Source organism: Mustela nivalis, assembly GCF_964662115.1.
Source record: "Mustela nivalis genome assembly, chromosome: 10".
Classification (NCBI taxonomy): Eukaryota; Metazoa; Chordata; class Mammalia; order Carnivora; family Mustelidae; genus Mustela; species Mustela nivalis.
Window position 1 is genome coordinate 10,704,662 of NC_139029.1, and position 17,029 is coordinate 10,721,690.

Here is a 17,029-nt window from a genome sequence, read left to right on the forward strand (position 1 = left end):
GGGGGGCTGGAACAATGGGAGTCCTATGCCTAGGAGAGGTTCTGAAGGACCCCAGACCGATGTCCTAAAGATGGAGGAAGCACTGCTTTTCTGTCCAAGAAACAGTTCACCCCTCTTCTGAAGCTAACTCCCACGTAAGACATGCTGGGGGAGGAGTGGCTTCACAGAGAAACTTCCAAGCCTTGGACTCCTCAGGGACCCTGAGAACTCTGTAGTTTGCTGACCCTCTCTGAGCTGGCTACAGCACCCATAAAATAGGAACACTTGTTTCCATGGTGGAGAGATGGAAATCACGAAAGTTGGTGATGTGAGGCATCGAGGACCAGCCCGACCAACCCTTTCAGCATCACTGCTGTCATGAATGACCCATCCTCCCCTGCTGCCTGGAATGACCCACCTTGCCATTTCCAATGGCCTCCTCCTCCAGGAAGCCTTCCAGGTCTGTAGTCCACACTGAATGAGCCCTCAATAAACCAACAGCCCAAGCAGAACCAGCCTCCAGTAAGGAGACTACAGCAACCATGCAATCATCCCAAGCCCATGAAAGGGAAAGCTGTTCTTTTCCTAATACTACCTGCCACTTATTTAAGCGCTCCATAATGGCCAGACACTCAGTGTTAATTCCAATATGTACACAAATACCAATACTCATGTTGTGAATAAATTATTGTACACTATGTGCCAGGCACTATTCTGAGCACTTCACATCTGTTTACAGGTTTCCCCCACTACCCCAAAGTAGAGCCTTCCTACAAAAGCTTTCCTAAGCCAAAAATGGCACAAAATGAAGAAGCAGTTACCATTAATGTATATGGAAAAATGTTTTTTTAGCATTTCCATACCCCCAAAATAACCTCTCTTAGACTTTTCTGATACTTGAGGACACATCTTCCTAACAGATGGCAAAATTAATCGAGATAAAGGACAGATGCTCCCGGACACAGTTCAAAGTTCCGGTAGTTTGATACTGAGTTGCCGAGTGTGGGGCAGGGAAGAGCTTGGTGGGGCAGGCTCTCCGCTCAGGGTGTTTGCTGCCTCTATAACGGATCTTTGCAAAACAAATGTTGAATGCTATTTCCTCCCTTTTTCACCATTTTCCGCAATAGCAAACATTTTCTCTGTATTTCCTCTGGTTGGTAAAAACAGGTACTAATAGAGGTCTTTGAGGGAAGCCAAGTGGTTGTAACACAAACTTTTGAAAAGCAGGGTATACTGTATTCATTTACTCTTGGCCACGACCCTGTTATTGCTCCCACAAGTACATGTTAAATCAAGGGGGATTATCCCATTCAATCTCTCATCAGCTCTATGAAGTCTCTATTTTATAGATATGAAACTAAGGCCCAAAGGATTAAATCACTTGCTCAAGTTCATACAGCCAATAGGTGTCAGAACTCATACTCAAGCCCAGGTCTTTGACTCAGCCACCAACCTCTGTCCTTAGCCACAGCTCAGGACCACGTGACCAGGCTTTTGGGAAGATCTGGTGAAGTGTATAAACGTCCATTGGGAGGTGTTTCAGCTCCCCTAACTTAAACCCTCTTACTATTACTCATACACTGCAGGCCTTCTTGAGCATATGGGGCAGGTGTCCAGGGCCCAGATCCCAAGGTACTCTCCCCTACCAACTGGTGACCATTCAGTACTGAATGATTAGCGTCCCTCCACTCCCTCGGTCTCTAGAGCATGCAGACATGATGAAGAGACACTGCACAGCATGTGTGTGTAAACCAAGTGTCCGTGGAGAGGCGGCACCCTGGGGGGCAGAGAGGTTTGTTGCCAGCACTGCAGGTGGAAAAGGAGACTGCGACAGGGAGAGGGAGGCAATGCGAGACTAGCGGTCTTCAGAGAGCTTTAATCCTCACAGTCCAGTTCAGAGGCCGACGTTGGGGCCGCTGGCCAAGGTACTGCCCAGACCCCCTGCCAGAAGCAGAAGACCCCCCCCCCCACAAGGGGAAGGAAGCATCAGGAGAGCCCAGGATTCTTGAAAGACCGTTCCGCCTCACTCGCCCCGGGTCCCGGGCTCTTGGGACAGTGCCCCTGCTGCAAAGGACAGAAAGCATGGCTTGGTCAGGCTAAGTAAATTGGCCCTGGAGAGCAGAGGGGACTCCAGTGGGGACACTGTCATAGAAGGGGCGGGAAGTGGGCGGAGTTTGGAGAAGGGCGGGACCACGCAGGAAGGAGAAGGAAACCGGCCAATTCTCCCTATGGGAGAGGCCAAACCAGAGGGCGTGGCAAGAGAGGGCTGAGCTAAGGCCTGGAGGCGGGCTGAGGGGCGTGGTCAGGGAGGGGCCAGGGTCTTTTAGCCGCGCTGACTGAAGGCAGCACCTCCCGGTTGTCCGCAGGCTCCTGCACGACCAGACAGCGCTCGCGCTTTATTTTGGTCACCAGGGCGGCTGGAACGTCGGGCACGAGCCAGACGAGGAGGCGCACGAAGAACACCACGTGCTGGGGGCATGGGGGAGCCAAAGAGACAGTGAATCCCTTAGTTATCTTCATTTATCGACGCTTGCTGAATGCTAGGCTCTGTTCTGAGGTTTCCCGGGTATTAATTCACTTAATTCTCACAACACTAGGAGGTGAGGACAGTTACTACTCCTGTTTTACAGATGAAGAGACTGAAGCATAAAGCGGTTGTCATTTGCCCAAAGACACAGGCATAATTCGAAACCTGTAACACTAGGGACCCTGGTAGAGGCCGAGCTGGAGAAAGGATCCTAAGCAAAGCTGGAGGGAGCATGCCTCCTCTCCTTCCTCCAGGTCGTTGCCTAAAGAGAACAGTGGTAGTGGTAGTGTTGTTTATTGAGCACGTACACAGTGCTGGACACTGTGTAAGGGCTTGGCACCGAATCTTCATAACGACCCTATGAAGTAGATACTACCCTATAGCATACCCCCGTTTACATCTGGGCCGCGGCAGCGCTTAAACTTGAACTTGAACCCCAGTGTGTCCCACACACAAATAGCTGAGCCTACCTCGAAGGCGACGATGAAGCCCAGACGCAGGGCCAGTAGTTTCCAGTAGAAGAGGGTGAGGTTGCCCTGTGGGTCGCAAAAGGCCGCTTACCTGAGCTGAGGAGGGCACGGGGTCCGGCGAGTCTCTCCCGCCCCTCCGGGCCCTAGAGCCTGGCCCCGCCCCCTCAGAATACCCTCCCCCCTACCTCGCCCCCAGCTCTGCCCAGCAGTCCGCTGCGCAGACTCAGCTTTCTGTCCTCCCTGTCAGGCCCCGCCCCATCCCTCCCACCCACGGACTCACCGCTCTGCCTCCAGATTCAGCGCCCCGGCCCCCCAGCCAGGCCGGGTGCTTCCCAGACTCAGCGCTCCACCCCTCCCAGACAGGCCCAGAGGCCCTCCTTGACGCTCTCATTTGGAGGGCGTGAGGTCCTCCTGGGCAAGGTAGACTGGAGGTGCGGGCGCAGTTGTGCAGTTGACGAAGCTGCACAGAAGGCTGTGGTGTTCCTACTGGCGCAGGAGATGCATTAGGTCCGCGGTGGAGGCGAGGAGGAAAGCTTGCAGGGCCAGAGGGACTCCAAGGCCCAATTCCCCAGCTACCCTGGGTCCAAACCCATTCCCGTGGGCAGGATGAGCCCGCGTCCAGAATCCTGGAACTCTACCTCTTACCTCCCTATCTCTGACCCTGGAATTCAGCCCCCATTTTCCCATTCCTAAGTCACCTTTCCCGGACTCTGATCTCTATTTCCCCCTCTGACCCTGTATGCCCCTCCTTTGCCCCATGCTCACATTCACAATGAAGGTGAGCCATGGCCTTAAGCAGAGGCAGCCAGATTCCAGTGCCCTGTACCTGCTCAGCCTCTGGCCTCCAAGACTCGCAGGGGAACCTGTGATAAATAAAAAATAAACGGCTCTCCAACTGGTTGTTGTTGAGCAAAGCAAGCAGGGGTGCCGGCGCAAGGGCCCAAAGCCCCCTCACCATGACAAGGATGGCTGCAGAGCTGGTGAGTTGGTGAGGAAGGCAGGAGCAATGTGGGAGGGAAGTGCGACTCCTTCAAAACCCTGTCACTGGGATCTGGGCCATCTGTGGGCCCAGAGTGGCCAACTCTGGACATGCACACTCGTGTTCAGAGAGGCAACAGGTGTGCCTCCTGGGGCCCAAGAGGCTGGGTGTTACAACCCTGGGGTGGGGGGAGCCCCCATCTTTTTCTGCCTGTGTAGGGAGTTCTGGAAATACAGGAATGAGGTCCAAGTCATTTTTGTCTCTGCAGGGCCTTTCCCCTCAAGGTTCTGGCTACACACCTGTGGATGGATGCACGCATAGATGGAAGGTACGTGTGATGGACAGGAGAGGAACAATGGGTGGGTAAACCGGATAGGGAAAATTGGCAAATCTCCATGAGTGGGTGCACAAGTGAGTGAGCAGAAGGGCAGATCGGTGGACAGACAGGTGGATGACTGTGGATGAGCAGAGGGATGGCTGACCGGCATGAGGACGGACGGACAGATAATGGATAATGCACTAGTTCATTCAATAACTGTGAACTGGGGCGCCTGGGTGGCTCAGTGGGTTAAAACCTCTGCCTTCGGCTCAGGTCATGATCCCAGGGTCCAGGGATCGAGCCCGCATCGGGCTCTCTGCTCTGCAGGGAGCCTGTTTCCTCCTCTCTCTCTGCCTGCCTCTTTGCCTACTTGTGACCTCTGTCTGTCAAATAAATAAATAAAATGTTTAAAAAACAACAACAACAAAAAACTGTGCACTGACTGCGGCACCTGGCTGGCTCAGATGACTGAGCATCCAACTCTTGGTTTTGGCTCAGGTCCTGATCTCGGGGCCATGAGATCGAGCCCCGTATCAGGCTCCAGACTCAGTGCAGAATCTGTGTGAGATTCTCTCTCTCTCTGCCTTCCCCCCAAAATAAATGATCTTTAAAAGAGTAATCTTTTAAAGATTATTTTTAATAATCTTAGTTTAATAACTATTAACTGACCACATTTGGTTCTGCAGTAGATACTAGATATGCTGTGATGAACAACCTGGGCACGGCCCAGGCCCTGATGGAACCACAGTCTAGTTGGGGAGACAGACCTCAAATGAACAAGCACAAATATGTAATTGTGAACAAGTCCGATGAAGGACTGATCTAAGTAAGGAGTTGTGGGGGGGGCAGCATCCCACAGTGGTGGTGGTAATGGCAGGGAAGATCAGTCTGTGCAAAGGCAGGGCCATTCTTTAGGGTGCATGAGCTGTATACCACCATATTCTAGAGGGCACCATTCACATTGATTTTGCTACCTCTGTGGTCCCTGACTGCTTTCTCGGTCCTCCCACATCTGTTTAACCTCATGCAGCCCATAGGGCACAATACAACCCCCTAGAAGGCATTGAATGAGGGCAATGCATGATGTGATTTGTGTTTTCAAAAGGTCACCCTGACCCTGAAAATGAATTAAGTAGGGCAAACATGGAAGCAGGGAGATCTTGGGAAAGCTACCACAGTGGTCCAGGTGAAGCAGTGTGGCTGGGACAGGGGGTGGGGATGGGGGAGGGAGCGGCGGTGGAGATGGGGACAAGCAAAGAGATTCAGGATCAGTGATGGGGTGTTTGGTGGGAAGCTGGCTGGATGGGTGAATGAAATGCTTCTCCTCTTCCTCCCTGTTCCAGAGTTTCTCTTTGAGACCCTAAATATGCCCAGTGTTTAATCTCACCAAACCTGGTTTCATCCTGATCTCAGGGGAGGGTGGTAAGTAACCCAGGAGGTGTGGGAAGGAGCCAGATTTGGAACCTGGAATGATGGACTCCGGTCTGGGCTCTTCCCAGTATGCCTTGTGGTCTCTGAGAATTCTGGGAAGTGGAGTTCTGGACCTGGCAGGCTGCGCTGGGCATCACTTCCTCTTCCTGGAAGCCACTGAGGTCCTAGTGGTGGGCCAAGGGGATGCTCTTGCCCTTCCAGTGCTGCAGGAAGGCTGTGGCTCAGAAGGGCTCAGAAGGACATGAAGATGCTGAAGAACACAGTTGCCAGATAGAGAAGCAGCCCAGCTGTAAGGGAGGGAGAGAAGACACACTGCAGGACCAGAACTACCTTCCCTGCAGCCAGGCCCAGGTGTTCCAAGCCCTGTCCATTCCCTTGTCCCTGTCTCACCTGGCCATGGGGCAGATCTTGGAAATATTCCACGTGGCACAGGTGTTGCAGAGTGGGCACATAAGGAAGGCACCCTCATGGCCCAGATCTCTTCCCTGTGAGCTAAAGCTGCCCATCCTGGGAAGGGCTGTTCTCAACCAGCCAGCTGATCTGGCCCACCCAGCCCATCCTCCTGCCCCCGGCTCCAGCCACTCATGGTGTGTTGGTACCCATGGTAATAAGGCCAGAGATAAAGACCAAGGTGCCCCTAAGGGCAGCAGACAGGCTGTGCAAAAGCCAGAAGAGGTGACAAAGTCCGTGAGCCATCATCACTGTACTTGACCTCAGCTCCCAGCCCCCACCCCCCATTGCCCGACTCACCTAGCCAAAGTAGATGGCCACCGTCTCCCCAAAGTATTCTCATACGAGGTGCAAGGGTTGGTGCCTGTGCCAGCATCGCCAGGAGGCCCAGGATGAGTGCAGCAATCGGTGAGGGTTGGGGTGTGCCTCAGGCACCTGATACCCGGGCAGTGCAAAGGGGTCCTAGGCAGATGAACAGAGGGAGGGCTGCAGGGCCGTCCCAGAATTCCCTCCTGATGCCCCAGCAGCAGAAGAGGGCTGAGCTCTGTCTTCTCTCCTTCACGCAGTGGGAAGCCTGTTGCGCAGACTGCGGCCAGCAGACAGGCTATGGCTTTCTGCTCCCCATGGACTGCCACCTGCCTGAGAGGATCCTGACATCAGCTTCCTCCCCTTAAGGTCCCAGGTCCACCCTCCCCAGGCAGCTGTCTTGCCATTCATGTCTCTGTGTGTTGGAGAAGTACGAGTCGTAGGACGCACTGCCTAGGAATCGGTGAGCAGAGCAGGGGTCAGACCTAACACAATGGGATTGCAGGGTCTAATTTCTAGGCTGGGGCAGAGGGTGGAGACGTACCAGTTGCTAAAGCCAGAGAGCCCATCTACCCACGAAGCTCAGCCTGGGCTGGTGTGTTCCAGCCAGATGGACAGCTGAGGGGGTACTGAAGAGGTGGGAATCAGGTATCAGGAGCCGCTAGAACACCGAATGGCTGAAGACGTAGCGTGAGGGAGGTGGGAGTTGCTTTTCTGAAGAACTTGGGAGCCAAGCGCCCCGCCCCTCCGCGGAAGGCCCCGCCCCCTCACGTAGCTTGCAGGGAGTTGCGGGCTGGGAGCGCCGGATAAGTCCCCCGGCTTGGCCACGTGTAGCTGCAGAGAGTTGTATAGGCAGGCGCAGGCGTCGCAGCGGTTCTTCCGAGCCGTCCGAGGCCAGGTTGGATCGGGCCTGGGGGACAAGAGCAGAGGCACCCGCGCCTGGCGACACTCCACACCCAGGCCGACTCCTCCCCGGCCCACTACTCAGTCTCAGTTTCTCTGCGTAGAACCAGAGCAGCACCCGGGCTGCGCTCAGCTTGGCGAAGTGCACGGCCTGGGCGCGGGACCGTGCGCCTGGGGGCCAGGGTTCCCGGTGGGCCAGAGCCCCGAGCCCCTTACCTTGAGACCCCGGCTGGGGCTGACAGATCCCGTTGTGCGCGAGGGTCCTTTCCGCCTTCAAAAGCATTTTGACGCGCCTTTTCTCGTTTGAAATTCAAACGAGGAGGGAACTAGCGCCCCCGTTTTATAAACGTGGATACACGCTGAGCGGGCCGGCGTCCTCGAGCAGTGGCTGCTGTTTCCCAAATATTGGGCATCTCCAGTGTGTCAGGCTGAGCGCTGTGCACACTTCGCCCACTAAAGCATCAGCCCCTCTCAGGGGCTGACACGACAGTAAAGTCCATTTTACAGATGAGGTGGTGCAGTCGCTTGCGCAGGTCCCAGAGCTTGTTAGGGGAGCCCGCGCTCAGCTTCGGGTACCCAGCCGGCTCAGCCCGTCTCCACTGGTTCCACTGGAGCGCACACTGCGAGCGCCGCCGCGCGGGGGGAGAGGGCACAGCTGCCCATCCCTTAAGAGCACGAAGACTACGCCATGGCAGGGAGGACAGTTAGGAAGGGTCCACCTATTTCTCTCCCGGGCGGGATGCAGGGGACTGGGTTTATCAGTCCCACTGAAGCCAGAATTAAAGGAAGTAGTTTGCGCTGCAGCAAGAGGGATTGGGTTTGTTTCCAAGGGGGAACTACCCACTGCCCGTTGCAAGCAACGGACCAGAAATGCCACAGGATTGCTCACAGAGGGAGAGGGGACTTAAGAGAGGGCCGTCCGTTGGCTACTCTGGGCTCGGGTGATGTGGGGCAAGAGTCTTGTTTGGCCCAAGTCTCACCGAGTTTGGTTTTCCCGTCTAGGAAAAGGTTGCCCTGGATTCTGAGGCACAAATGCTGACGCAGGACGGGCAGAGACGGGCGTGGTCCGGGTCCTTGTCCTCAGTGCCATTGCCATCCTGGGCGCAACAGGACGGAAGTGCGGGGGAGAGGAGTCCCCTGCAACCTGCAGTTGCAGGTGCCAGGAGTGTCTCCCTTCTGGGTCGGCCCAGCTGGGCTGCCCCTCCCTCTGCCCACCAGCCGCCCATCCCTGGGTGAGTATGCAGTGTGGCAGCCCCTCTGCTGCTCTCAGCCCAGGAACAGCCACCACTACCAAAAGAACAACGTGGACGATCATAGCCAGCCTCTATGGTGCCCCTCAGGTGGTGCCTGGTGCAGCGCTGAACATTTACATACCATTTACTTACAACTCCCAGAAGCGGGTGTTGTTATCTTCATTTTACAGAGGAACACGCAGGAATTGAAGTGAATGGTTCAAGGTCCTAGTTCTCCTTCGCCTTCCTTCTGGAGCCCCTCCCCACCCTCAGCTCTCTGGATCCACCCCTACATTCAGACTGGAGTAGAACCCCAGCTTCTCCATCCCCACTGCCCCAGCCTTTGAGTCTGAGGTCCAAGGGAGGGGAGAACCTCCACCCTCTCACCCTTCACTCCCCACCCCCAGTTGGGCCCCCTCCGGTCCATGCAGCTCCAACTTGTCCAGGCCCCTGAGCCTCCTACCTCCATCTGGGCACTTCCCTCCCCTCCCCCAAGCCCGTGCCTGGCACATGGAGATCACAGCTGGCACCAGGCTGCCCAGGGAGTAAGATCCACCGCAAGACAGGAAACCCCCACCCCCACCCTGGACTCAGCCAGGGTCCTGCATCCCCTTCCTTATGCTGGGGCCAGGTTCCTTGCCAGGGGGTCCTCCCACTTGCCCAGTTGCCCAGGAGGCCAGCCAGATTTGGGTGGCAGAGGGAAGAACTTTTCAGTGACCAGCTGGGCATGGCCTGGGAAGGGAGGCAAGGGGGGGGGGCGGAGAAAAAGGGAAGGAAGTGAGGAAGGAGGTGACAGCACTGTATCTCTCCTCCTCCGGGCAGCCCCAGGCTTCACAGCTGGCAAAGCTGGGAGGACCAGGAGTGGGCCAGTGAGGGGCTGGACCAGGAAGACAGCATTAGGAGATTGGAGGGGGGGATGGCTCAAGGGAGGGGCGTGCCTAGGGCTGAGAGCATCAGAGATGCTTCGTGGCTCTGCAACCCTGGGCAAATGCCTGTCCCTCTCTGGACATCAGCTTCCCTAAGTCTATTCGGGCTATTATAATAAAATACCATAGACTGGGTGGCTCATGAACAACAGAAATTCACTTCTCACAGCTCTGAAGGTAGGAAGTTCAAGATCAAGGCACCAGCAGGGGCCTTGAGGACCATCTTCCTGGTTTATAGCCTGTACTTTCTGCGTCTTCTTCGCGTTGAAGGGGCTACAGAGCTCTGCATGAGGCTCTGCCCTCAAGAGATGATCACCTCCCAAAGGCCCCTAATACCTTTGCTTTGGAGATTCGGATTTCAAACTATAAATCTGGGAAGATTGGCAGCGGGGCTGGGCCACAGCACAGCCCACCTGCACCCTCACCTCAGGAGATGGTCCCTCCTCCTCCAGGCTTCCCTCCAGAGCCCCAAAGTTCAGTGGCTCCAGGGCCCTGGGCAGCAAGCATGGCTACTCTTTTCCCAAAGGTCTCTCTAAGTCAGGGCCCACCCCTGAACTGTTGTGGGGCACAGTCACTACCCCTTCCTCCCAGGGACCCTCAGGGCCCATGGAGGGGGTGGGGTGAGTGGAGAGGTATTCGTCTTTGAGCTGTTGTGATTTTTTTTTTTTAAGATTTTATTTATTTATTTGACCGGGAGAGCTCAAGTAGGCAGAGCGTCAGGCAGAGAGAGAGGGAGAAGCAGGCTCCCCCCTGAGCAGAGAGTCCGATTCGGGGCTCGATCCCAGGACCCTGAGACCATGACCTGAGCTGAAGGCAGAGGCTTAACTCACTGAGCCACCCAGGCGCCCCTGAGCTGTTGTGATCTAATGGTGGAATTTTTGGCACCAAAGCGGGAAGAAGGCAACTTCTTGGTGGCCCTGCGACACTTCACTGAAGTGGTCTCTCTCTCCAAGCCCTTAGAGGGGGGCTTCATCAGGACCCCAGACCCTCTCCCTGGACAACACACATAGGACCTGCCACATAATCTGTGGTGTGCAGAGTTTCAGGATGGCAACAGCAGAGCATTAAACCAGGTGGGAAGACCCCTCTGAGTGTGGGACCCACGTGGCAGGCCCATGAAGCTGGCCTGAACCCACACAGTGTGTCTACACACGCTTCTCGTTCTCCCTGTAACCTGCCCAGAGGACACACTGCAGGCACAGCCACCGGCTCTTACAACGGTTGCTCGCGGTTCCTTCCTCCCTCAGGCTCCCAGGTCTGCACTACCGTGGAGCAGCAGGCTCATGTGGCACAAGGGCTGGGCTTCCGGGGGCTGGGAAAGTGGGGCTGGGACAGCAGGCGCTGGGCTGCCAGTCCACCGCCCTCCCCACCTTGTCCTTACGCAGCAAAACAGCAAAAGGGAATTGTTCACCTCTTGGTCTGGGGTGAAGGAGCGTGACAGGTGATTCTCTGACTGGAGCAGGGCTAACCGGGAGAAAACTGTCCTGCTGATGCAGAGCCGGTACCCTAGAAGGAGGCAGAGGCTTCCTTTTTGGGGGAGATTCAAGCTCAGAGGTAAGTGCTGGACGTGGGGCAGCTGGTGCTCACAACACAGGTACCAGTGCCTGGGAGGCAGGGTGTCACATTCAGGCCCAGAGGCCACCTTCTCTGGGTCCCACTCCCAAGCTTTTCTGTTGCCTGCTGGGGTAAGGTCTACTGGAGCTAAGAACAGAGAATGGGCTGAACTCACTGCCCAGAAGCAGAGCTGAAGCCTACCATGGGAGGGTCTATGGCACCTGCTGGGCGCCACTGTGAGGCATGGGCTCCTGCCCAGGGAATATTCCTACTCTGGGGTATGGGGTAAGCTTGGGTCTCAGCTCTGATCCAGAGTTGGGGGTAAGAAGGCACTAAAATCAGCCCTTTAGGTCCTGGAAGGGGTGACGAACCTATGGGTAGTGCCCAGGGTGGCAGACATGGTAGACACCAGGCAGGCAATCAGGGTGTCCAGGAGTGTGAGCCAGAGTGCAGAGGTACAAACCTCCTGTGCATGTCAGCAGGGGGTGTGTAAATGTGTGGACAGCAGCATTTTAGAAGGAGTGTTAGGATGGGGTCTTGCATGTTGATCCCATGTTGCATGTTGTACAGAGCTGCTGATGCTGCCTTTTCAAGAGGGGGTTCCAAGGGTCAGCTGGCTTTTGGGGTCACATATCTGGGCCCTCAGTCCCTTCCAGCTGGCTCAGACTCAGACCAGGCCTCAGCCCACCATCAGGGGGTGTCAGAACACATAAGGGCCCTCTTCATAGCACCCACCCCCACACTTCAGCCTGCATTCACCGGTGTCTGGTAGACGGGGCAAATGTGAGACACAAGAATGGGCAAGTTCACTAGTTTTCCTTCACCTGCCCTTGCTGGCTTTCCATAGGGCAGAGCTGCCTAACAGGGCAACTCACTCCCTGACCCCACCTGGTCCAGTCCCTGGCCCTGTATAGTGAGTTTTCTGATTCTCCAGGTTGGTGGGGCCCCTGTTCTAAGCCTAGCTTGACACCTTCCTGATGGAGAAAGGTGCTACAGAGAGAGAGGGCTCACCTCCTGAACACGTTGGTGGACTACATTTCCCAGCATGCCCTGCCCCATGTAACCATGTGACTCTGTGTTAGCCAATGGATGGTGGGCAGAGGCCAGGTCCTTGGAGACCTTCTAGATAATCTTCCATTTGTGCTCATTCCCAGTGGGCTGAATGGGGGGTTGAAGTCCCAGGCCAAAACAGGAAGCCACATGTTAAAGACCTCAGAGTCAGGGTCTCTACATGAGTTCAATGAGCAGACAGAGCAAGAAAAAAACTTCTATAGAGTTAAACCACCAAGATTTCAGGATTTATCTGCTACAGCAGACGGCTGTAATGTAGGCTCTTGATTGAAGTCACTTGAGGTCCAGACCCAGCGGGGACACCCCCTCTTCCCAGTCACCCTCTCTGGGTGCTGCAGAAAGGGGGAGGACGGCAGGCAGCTGGGGGAACAGCTTGAGCCCTGGGGCCCTGCCCCTACAGTTCCTCAGCTTCCAGGGCCTAGACCCTCAGGTCAGAAGGAGAAGACCAGGGACACCCAGATGCCCTCAGACCACTGGCCCACTGAGCCTTGTGCCCCCATCTCACTGTCAGGAATTCTGCATGGAAGGTGCTGCTGGGGCAGGAGGCTTCTTCTCAGGGCACCATCCTCCCAACAGGGCCCTCTGGCCAGTCCTCGGGATGAGATCAGACATTCCTGCCTCAGCCCTAGGACCTGGCTGCTGCCCTCTGCCTTGGGTCACGTGAGGGTTGGGAGTAGGGATCAGCTTGGGGTGTTCTCAGAGGTGTTGGGAAGCACGCCAGCTGCCACCTGGTCCTGGTGCCACAGCTGTTCAGCCAAGCCATTGAGCACATGGGCAATGTCGGCTAGCCCGGCCCGCCCATCCAGAGTGCGCCCATCTGCCAGCCGCCGCCCTGGCACACTCTTCACCCGCAGGAGTGGCAGTCCCCAAGCCTGCCGGAAGGCTGTGAGGTCCCGCTCAGGCACATCTGTGTGCATGTACTGGTCAAATCTGCAGGAGGGTCAAGGAGCCTGGCCGGGTACCTCTGTGTGCCACCTCATCACACCCAGCCTTAGCCCTCCTCCCTGGGATGGTGGCAGGGGGGAGCACGCCTGCTGCCTTTAAGATAAAGTCCATGGGACTAGACCCCACAGCTGGGCAGAGGCAGGGTTCCTGATCCCCTTGCTCCATGCCTTGCCAAGTGTGGCCTCTGACCGTCCTAGGGGCCACCCGAAGGATACTTGGAGCCGATGACCATCCTGACAACACCAGGGGCCTCGCCTGCTACTCGGGCCACCTGTCCAGGGAGGTCTTCAAAGGACGCACGGTCGGTGAAGGAGAAGAGGAAGAGGAAAGCATCTGTTTTCTCCTTGCAGGCCTGGGTATGGAGAGGCTGATGAGAGGCTTATAAGCACAGGCCCTGAGAAGTCTCAGCTCACTTCCTCCCTCCGCAGGACCAGTCCCCACTGCCAGCTCAGAGCTCTCCCACCTGGGGCAGCACCCTCAGCCTGTGCCCAGATCTGGCTCCTGCAGATCAAGCAGGCTGGGCTCAGACACTCAGATTCCGAAGCCCATCTCAGATAACCAGCTCCTCCCAAACCCTCCCAGGCCCGCCTGTCTGCTCACCGGCAGCATGTGATCGAACTTTTTGAGTGCAGACTCCCCACAGTCCCAGAACTCAAAGCGGAACATGACAACACGGTCGCTGGCCTGCAGCTTGGCTGGCCAAAATACCACAGTGGTCTGGATGCCTGGGGAGGGTCAGCCATTCAGCATGGGGAAGGCAGAGTGGAGAGGGTTAAGGGGACCAGGAAGGAATAGAAAGAAGACATGTCCCTGGTGGGTCACCAGCCTGAGAGGGAAGGCATAGTCACTGACCTGGGAGAATTCTCAGTCTGATGGGAGAAAACACCTGCCTAGATAAGCCTCCAGCTTGCTGGAGAGATGCAGCTTAGCCCTAGACGAAGCAGTTTCACTTGTATGTACAGGGGACCCAAAGGTACAGGATACTGGATAATGTTGCATCCTGCTGGCCAGTCAGCGTCCAGTGGGAGGACACACGAAGGGAGGGGTCATGCTCCCTGAGCACCTCTCTTGAGCCAGCTCAGTACTATCTCTAGTACTTTGGGGTTGGTACTATTACCTCTGCTGAACAGAGGAGCCAGAGGTAGGCTCAGAGAAGTGAAGTGACTTTCCAAGGTTGCAGAGTAAATGGTGGGACAAGGGCCAGACTCTCCGCCATCCCAGGCAAGGCCTCCCTGGCTGGACTCACCAGTGGTCTCGTGGTGTATGACGGGTACCTCTAGGCCAGCCAGCTTGGCCACCAGCGCTGTCTTGCCCACGCCACTCTTCCCAGACACGAAGATCTTGTAGCTGGCTGTGTCAATGGCCACGGGTGGGGGCAGCACTGGTCGCTCCAGCAGCCCTGGAACAAGAAGGGAGCCAGAGGGGGTCAAGAGGTCCGCCCCACCAAACCCAGCAACTCTAAGAGCTTTTCAGTGCCTGCAGCCATGGTTTTCTATGCTCATTACAGAGGCCTGGGACACAAGGGGGGTCCCTGGATGAGCCCTGCTAAGAAGCTCACAGCTCACCTGTGCTCTATGAGCGGCACAAAGACCTACTCCAAATAATACCAAGTTACTTGTATCTGAAGTTGGATGCATGAGATTGTTTTTATTGATACTATTATACCATGTTCTAGATTTCCCACACGTAAAGGCAAGGTTTTTCATAGTTTTTCCTCAATGGAGAAATATTAGCAAAAATATTCTCAATTACTACAAATAAACTCAGTACAATCAATAAATCAAGATCTTTATGAATCCTTTTAATTTAAAAAAAAAAAGAATTATGATACATCCATAGGCTTGGGATCTGAAAGTCCTAAGTTGTGGGCTGCCCTCTCATTTTCTGGCCAGAGCTGAGCCCCCACAGCGGATGCCAGGCCCCTCTGCTGATGTCAGCCCAACCCTGGGTGAGTTGGCTCATCCTGGAAACATGAATGTCTTGTCTTAGAGATAGCAGGTTGTAGAAGAGGCATGCCTCTGATTACTAGGCTGGATCTTGGAGAAGTCTGTAAGGTGTACTGCTGAGGGTAATTGGGAGTCTGTTGTATAACGTGCCCAGCAGAAGGCCTGGCACAGGGTGAGAACTCAATCAACAGCCTCTCTGGTGACAATGGTTCTTGGCAGCGTTTCGGCTGTTTCCATGTCCCTGGCTCTGATGATGGAATTAGCTCTAAGGTGATTCGGGGGTGGGAGCCCCAGAGATAGGGCTTCCAGGGGTCTCCAAGGTTGAAGAGTGCAGCAAAGCAGGCCCTCGCTGCCCTACTTCTTCACTCTCCCCAGGGAACAACAGGTGACACTTCTCACCAGGGAGTGACAGGCGACAAGCCTGGGGGTCAGGCACTTACCAAACACCCGTCTGCGGTTCTTGCGTAAGATGCAAGCCAGGTACTCCTTGCCCTCAGCACTCTCGTGCCAGTCTGGAACAATCACCGAGCCCGGGGCAGGTGGTCTGGCCATGGCTGGGCGACCCGAGGGGTAGGGAGATGGCAGAATGCTGAGTAGGGGATGGGAGACGGTAACCGTCCTGAGCTGGACCTGTGATCCCGCTCAACCTGCTCTCTGACTCTCCTCCTTGGGGTGGGGGATCAGTCACGGCACCCCACCCTTATCCCCATTAACGCTATTGGAACCCGGGCTTCCTTTCACGGTCCTGGGGAGTTACGCAATCCCCGTCTCCCTCTTATTACCCAGAAGGTGCAATCCCATAGTTACTTCCCCACATTGCTCCCTGGGGGATACTCATCCCATTCATTGCCGGGGGTGGGGGTGGGGCATTTGCACAGCCCTCCCCTCCCTTGTCATCTCCGGGCGGGCGGGGTTGTTACGTGGCCCTGCTTCTCCTCTGCCTCGATCCCGACTACCTGGGCCACCCAGCCCTCACCATCAGCGGGTCCCGTCGGCGAACGGGCCGGTGAAGAGCTGGTCCCTTTAAAAACCCAGTCCGCGCCCCCACCGCTTAGCCCGCTGGGGTACCTTCCGCCCGGCTCGCATCCGGCCTCGGAGCCCGCCGCCCGCCCAGGCGCGGGTGTTTGAGGCGCATGTGCGGACGCTGTTGTCAGGGAGACGCCGGGGGCGGGGCTGGCCCCACTTGAAAGTCCGCGGCTACCTCCCGGCGGCGACACCCAGGGCAGAGCCTTCCACCCTCCGCCGTGGTTCTTCTTCATTGTTCAGTCCGATCCCCCAGGCATTCCTCCAAAAATCTGATCAACTCCCGCGTCTCCAGGAGCCTTCCCTGCCTCTCAGTGCCTCAATCTCCCTTCAGTAAAGTGGAGGCAAAATACTATTGCCTCCTAAGGTGTTTTGTTTTGTTGACAACAGCGCTCGGCCCATAGCAGTGCTCAGTAAGCTACTATTCTTGCTGTTACTATCGCTCTGTTAATTCTGCTCGCAGGACCTAAATGATGAGTTAGACACCTGTGGCTTCACCAGTGGGGAACCAGAAGCTCAGAGCGTGACGGACTTGCTCAAGGTCTTAAAAATGAGTCAGAGGCCCACAGGATTATGCTGGCCGGTCATTCATTTATTGATTGGTTCATCCCATTCATTCAGCAAATACTTACTGAGCACCTACTATGTGTCCGTGCACCCCGCCCCCTGGCCCTGGCAATACAGAGACTACCAAGACCTGCTCCCCTCCCGGAGCTGATATTTCAGCACTGACGCCTACAGCCCCTCTCCACTGTTCCAGCAACAGGCACCGGCCTGTTTCCAGAAGGTGGGCGCTCAGGAAATGCCCGCTAGTGGGACTGGGTGTGTGTGGGTCCTTCCTGATAGATTGTCTATTATGCTTGATTTTCACCAGTATCTTCTTGCAGGGCCTTCACATTGGGCAAATAAATCCCTGTTTTGTAAGGAATAATCTATAAGTTAACTTTTATTGAAGGCTAACTAGGTGC

At 55.7% G+C, this 17,029-nt stretch overlaps 2 protein-coding genes across 15 annotated transcripts; both read right to left on the minus strand.

The window, feature by feature from the left end:
- Nucleotides 1-1,835: 1,835 nt before the first annotated feature.
- On the minus strand, nt 1,836-9,622 carry LOC309841921 (anoctamin-7-like). Of its 11 annotated transcripts, none has more exons than XM_082685547.1 (8): nt 7,581-9,622; nt 6,456-7,371; nt 5,819-5,992; nt 3,803-3,839; nt 3,257-3,387; nt 2,977-3,042; nt 2,317-2,448; nt 1,836-2,043 (listed from the first exon to the last, which is right to left on the minus strand). In XM_082685547.1, exons 5-8 carry the CDS (start codon nt 3,365-3,367, stop codon nt 1,966-1,968), a joined length of 387 nt encoding a protein of 128 aa, XP_082541673.1. In that variant the 5' UTR covers nt 3,368-3,387; nt 3,803-3,839; nt 5,819-5,992; nt 6,456-7,371; nt 7,581-9,622; the 3' UTR covers nt 1,836-1,965. The 11 variants fall into 11 exon arrangements, 9 of the variants coding, with proteins under 9 accessions (XP_082541673.1, XP_082541672.1, XP_082541671.1 ...); XM_082685546.1 differs by having other exon boundaries at nt 3,742-3,839; XM_082685545.1 differs by having other exon boundaries at nt 3,257-3,459; nt 3,742-3,839.
- A 2,725-nt stretch (nt 9,623-12,347) lies between these two features.
- On the minus strand, nt 12,348-16,204 carry CPLANE2 (ciliogenesis and planar polarity effector complex subunit 2). 4 transcript variants are annotated; one of them, XM_082685529.1, is made up of 6 exons: nt 16,107-16,204; nt 15,479-15,627; nt 14,339-14,491; nt 13,693-13,817; nt 13,308-13,444; nt 12,348-13,077 (listed from the first exon to the last, which is right to left on the minus strand). In XM_082685529.1, the coding sequence occupies exons 2-6, from the start codon at nt 15,588-15,590 to the stop codon at nt 12,828-12,830; spliced, it is 777 nt and encodes a 258-aa protein (XP_082541655.1). In that variant the 5' UTR covers nt 15,591-15,627; nt 16,107-16,204; the 3' UTR covers nt 12,348-12,827. The 4 variants fall into 4 exon arrangements, with proteins under 4 accessions (XP_082541655.1, XP_082541656.1, XP_082541657.1 ...); XM_082685530.1 differs by having other exon boundaries at nt 15,479-15,592; nt 16,107-16,193; XM_082685531.1 differs by lacking the exon at nt 16,107-16,204 and adding an exon at nt 16,015-16,104.
- Nucleotides 16,205-17,029: the final 825 nt, after the last annotated feature.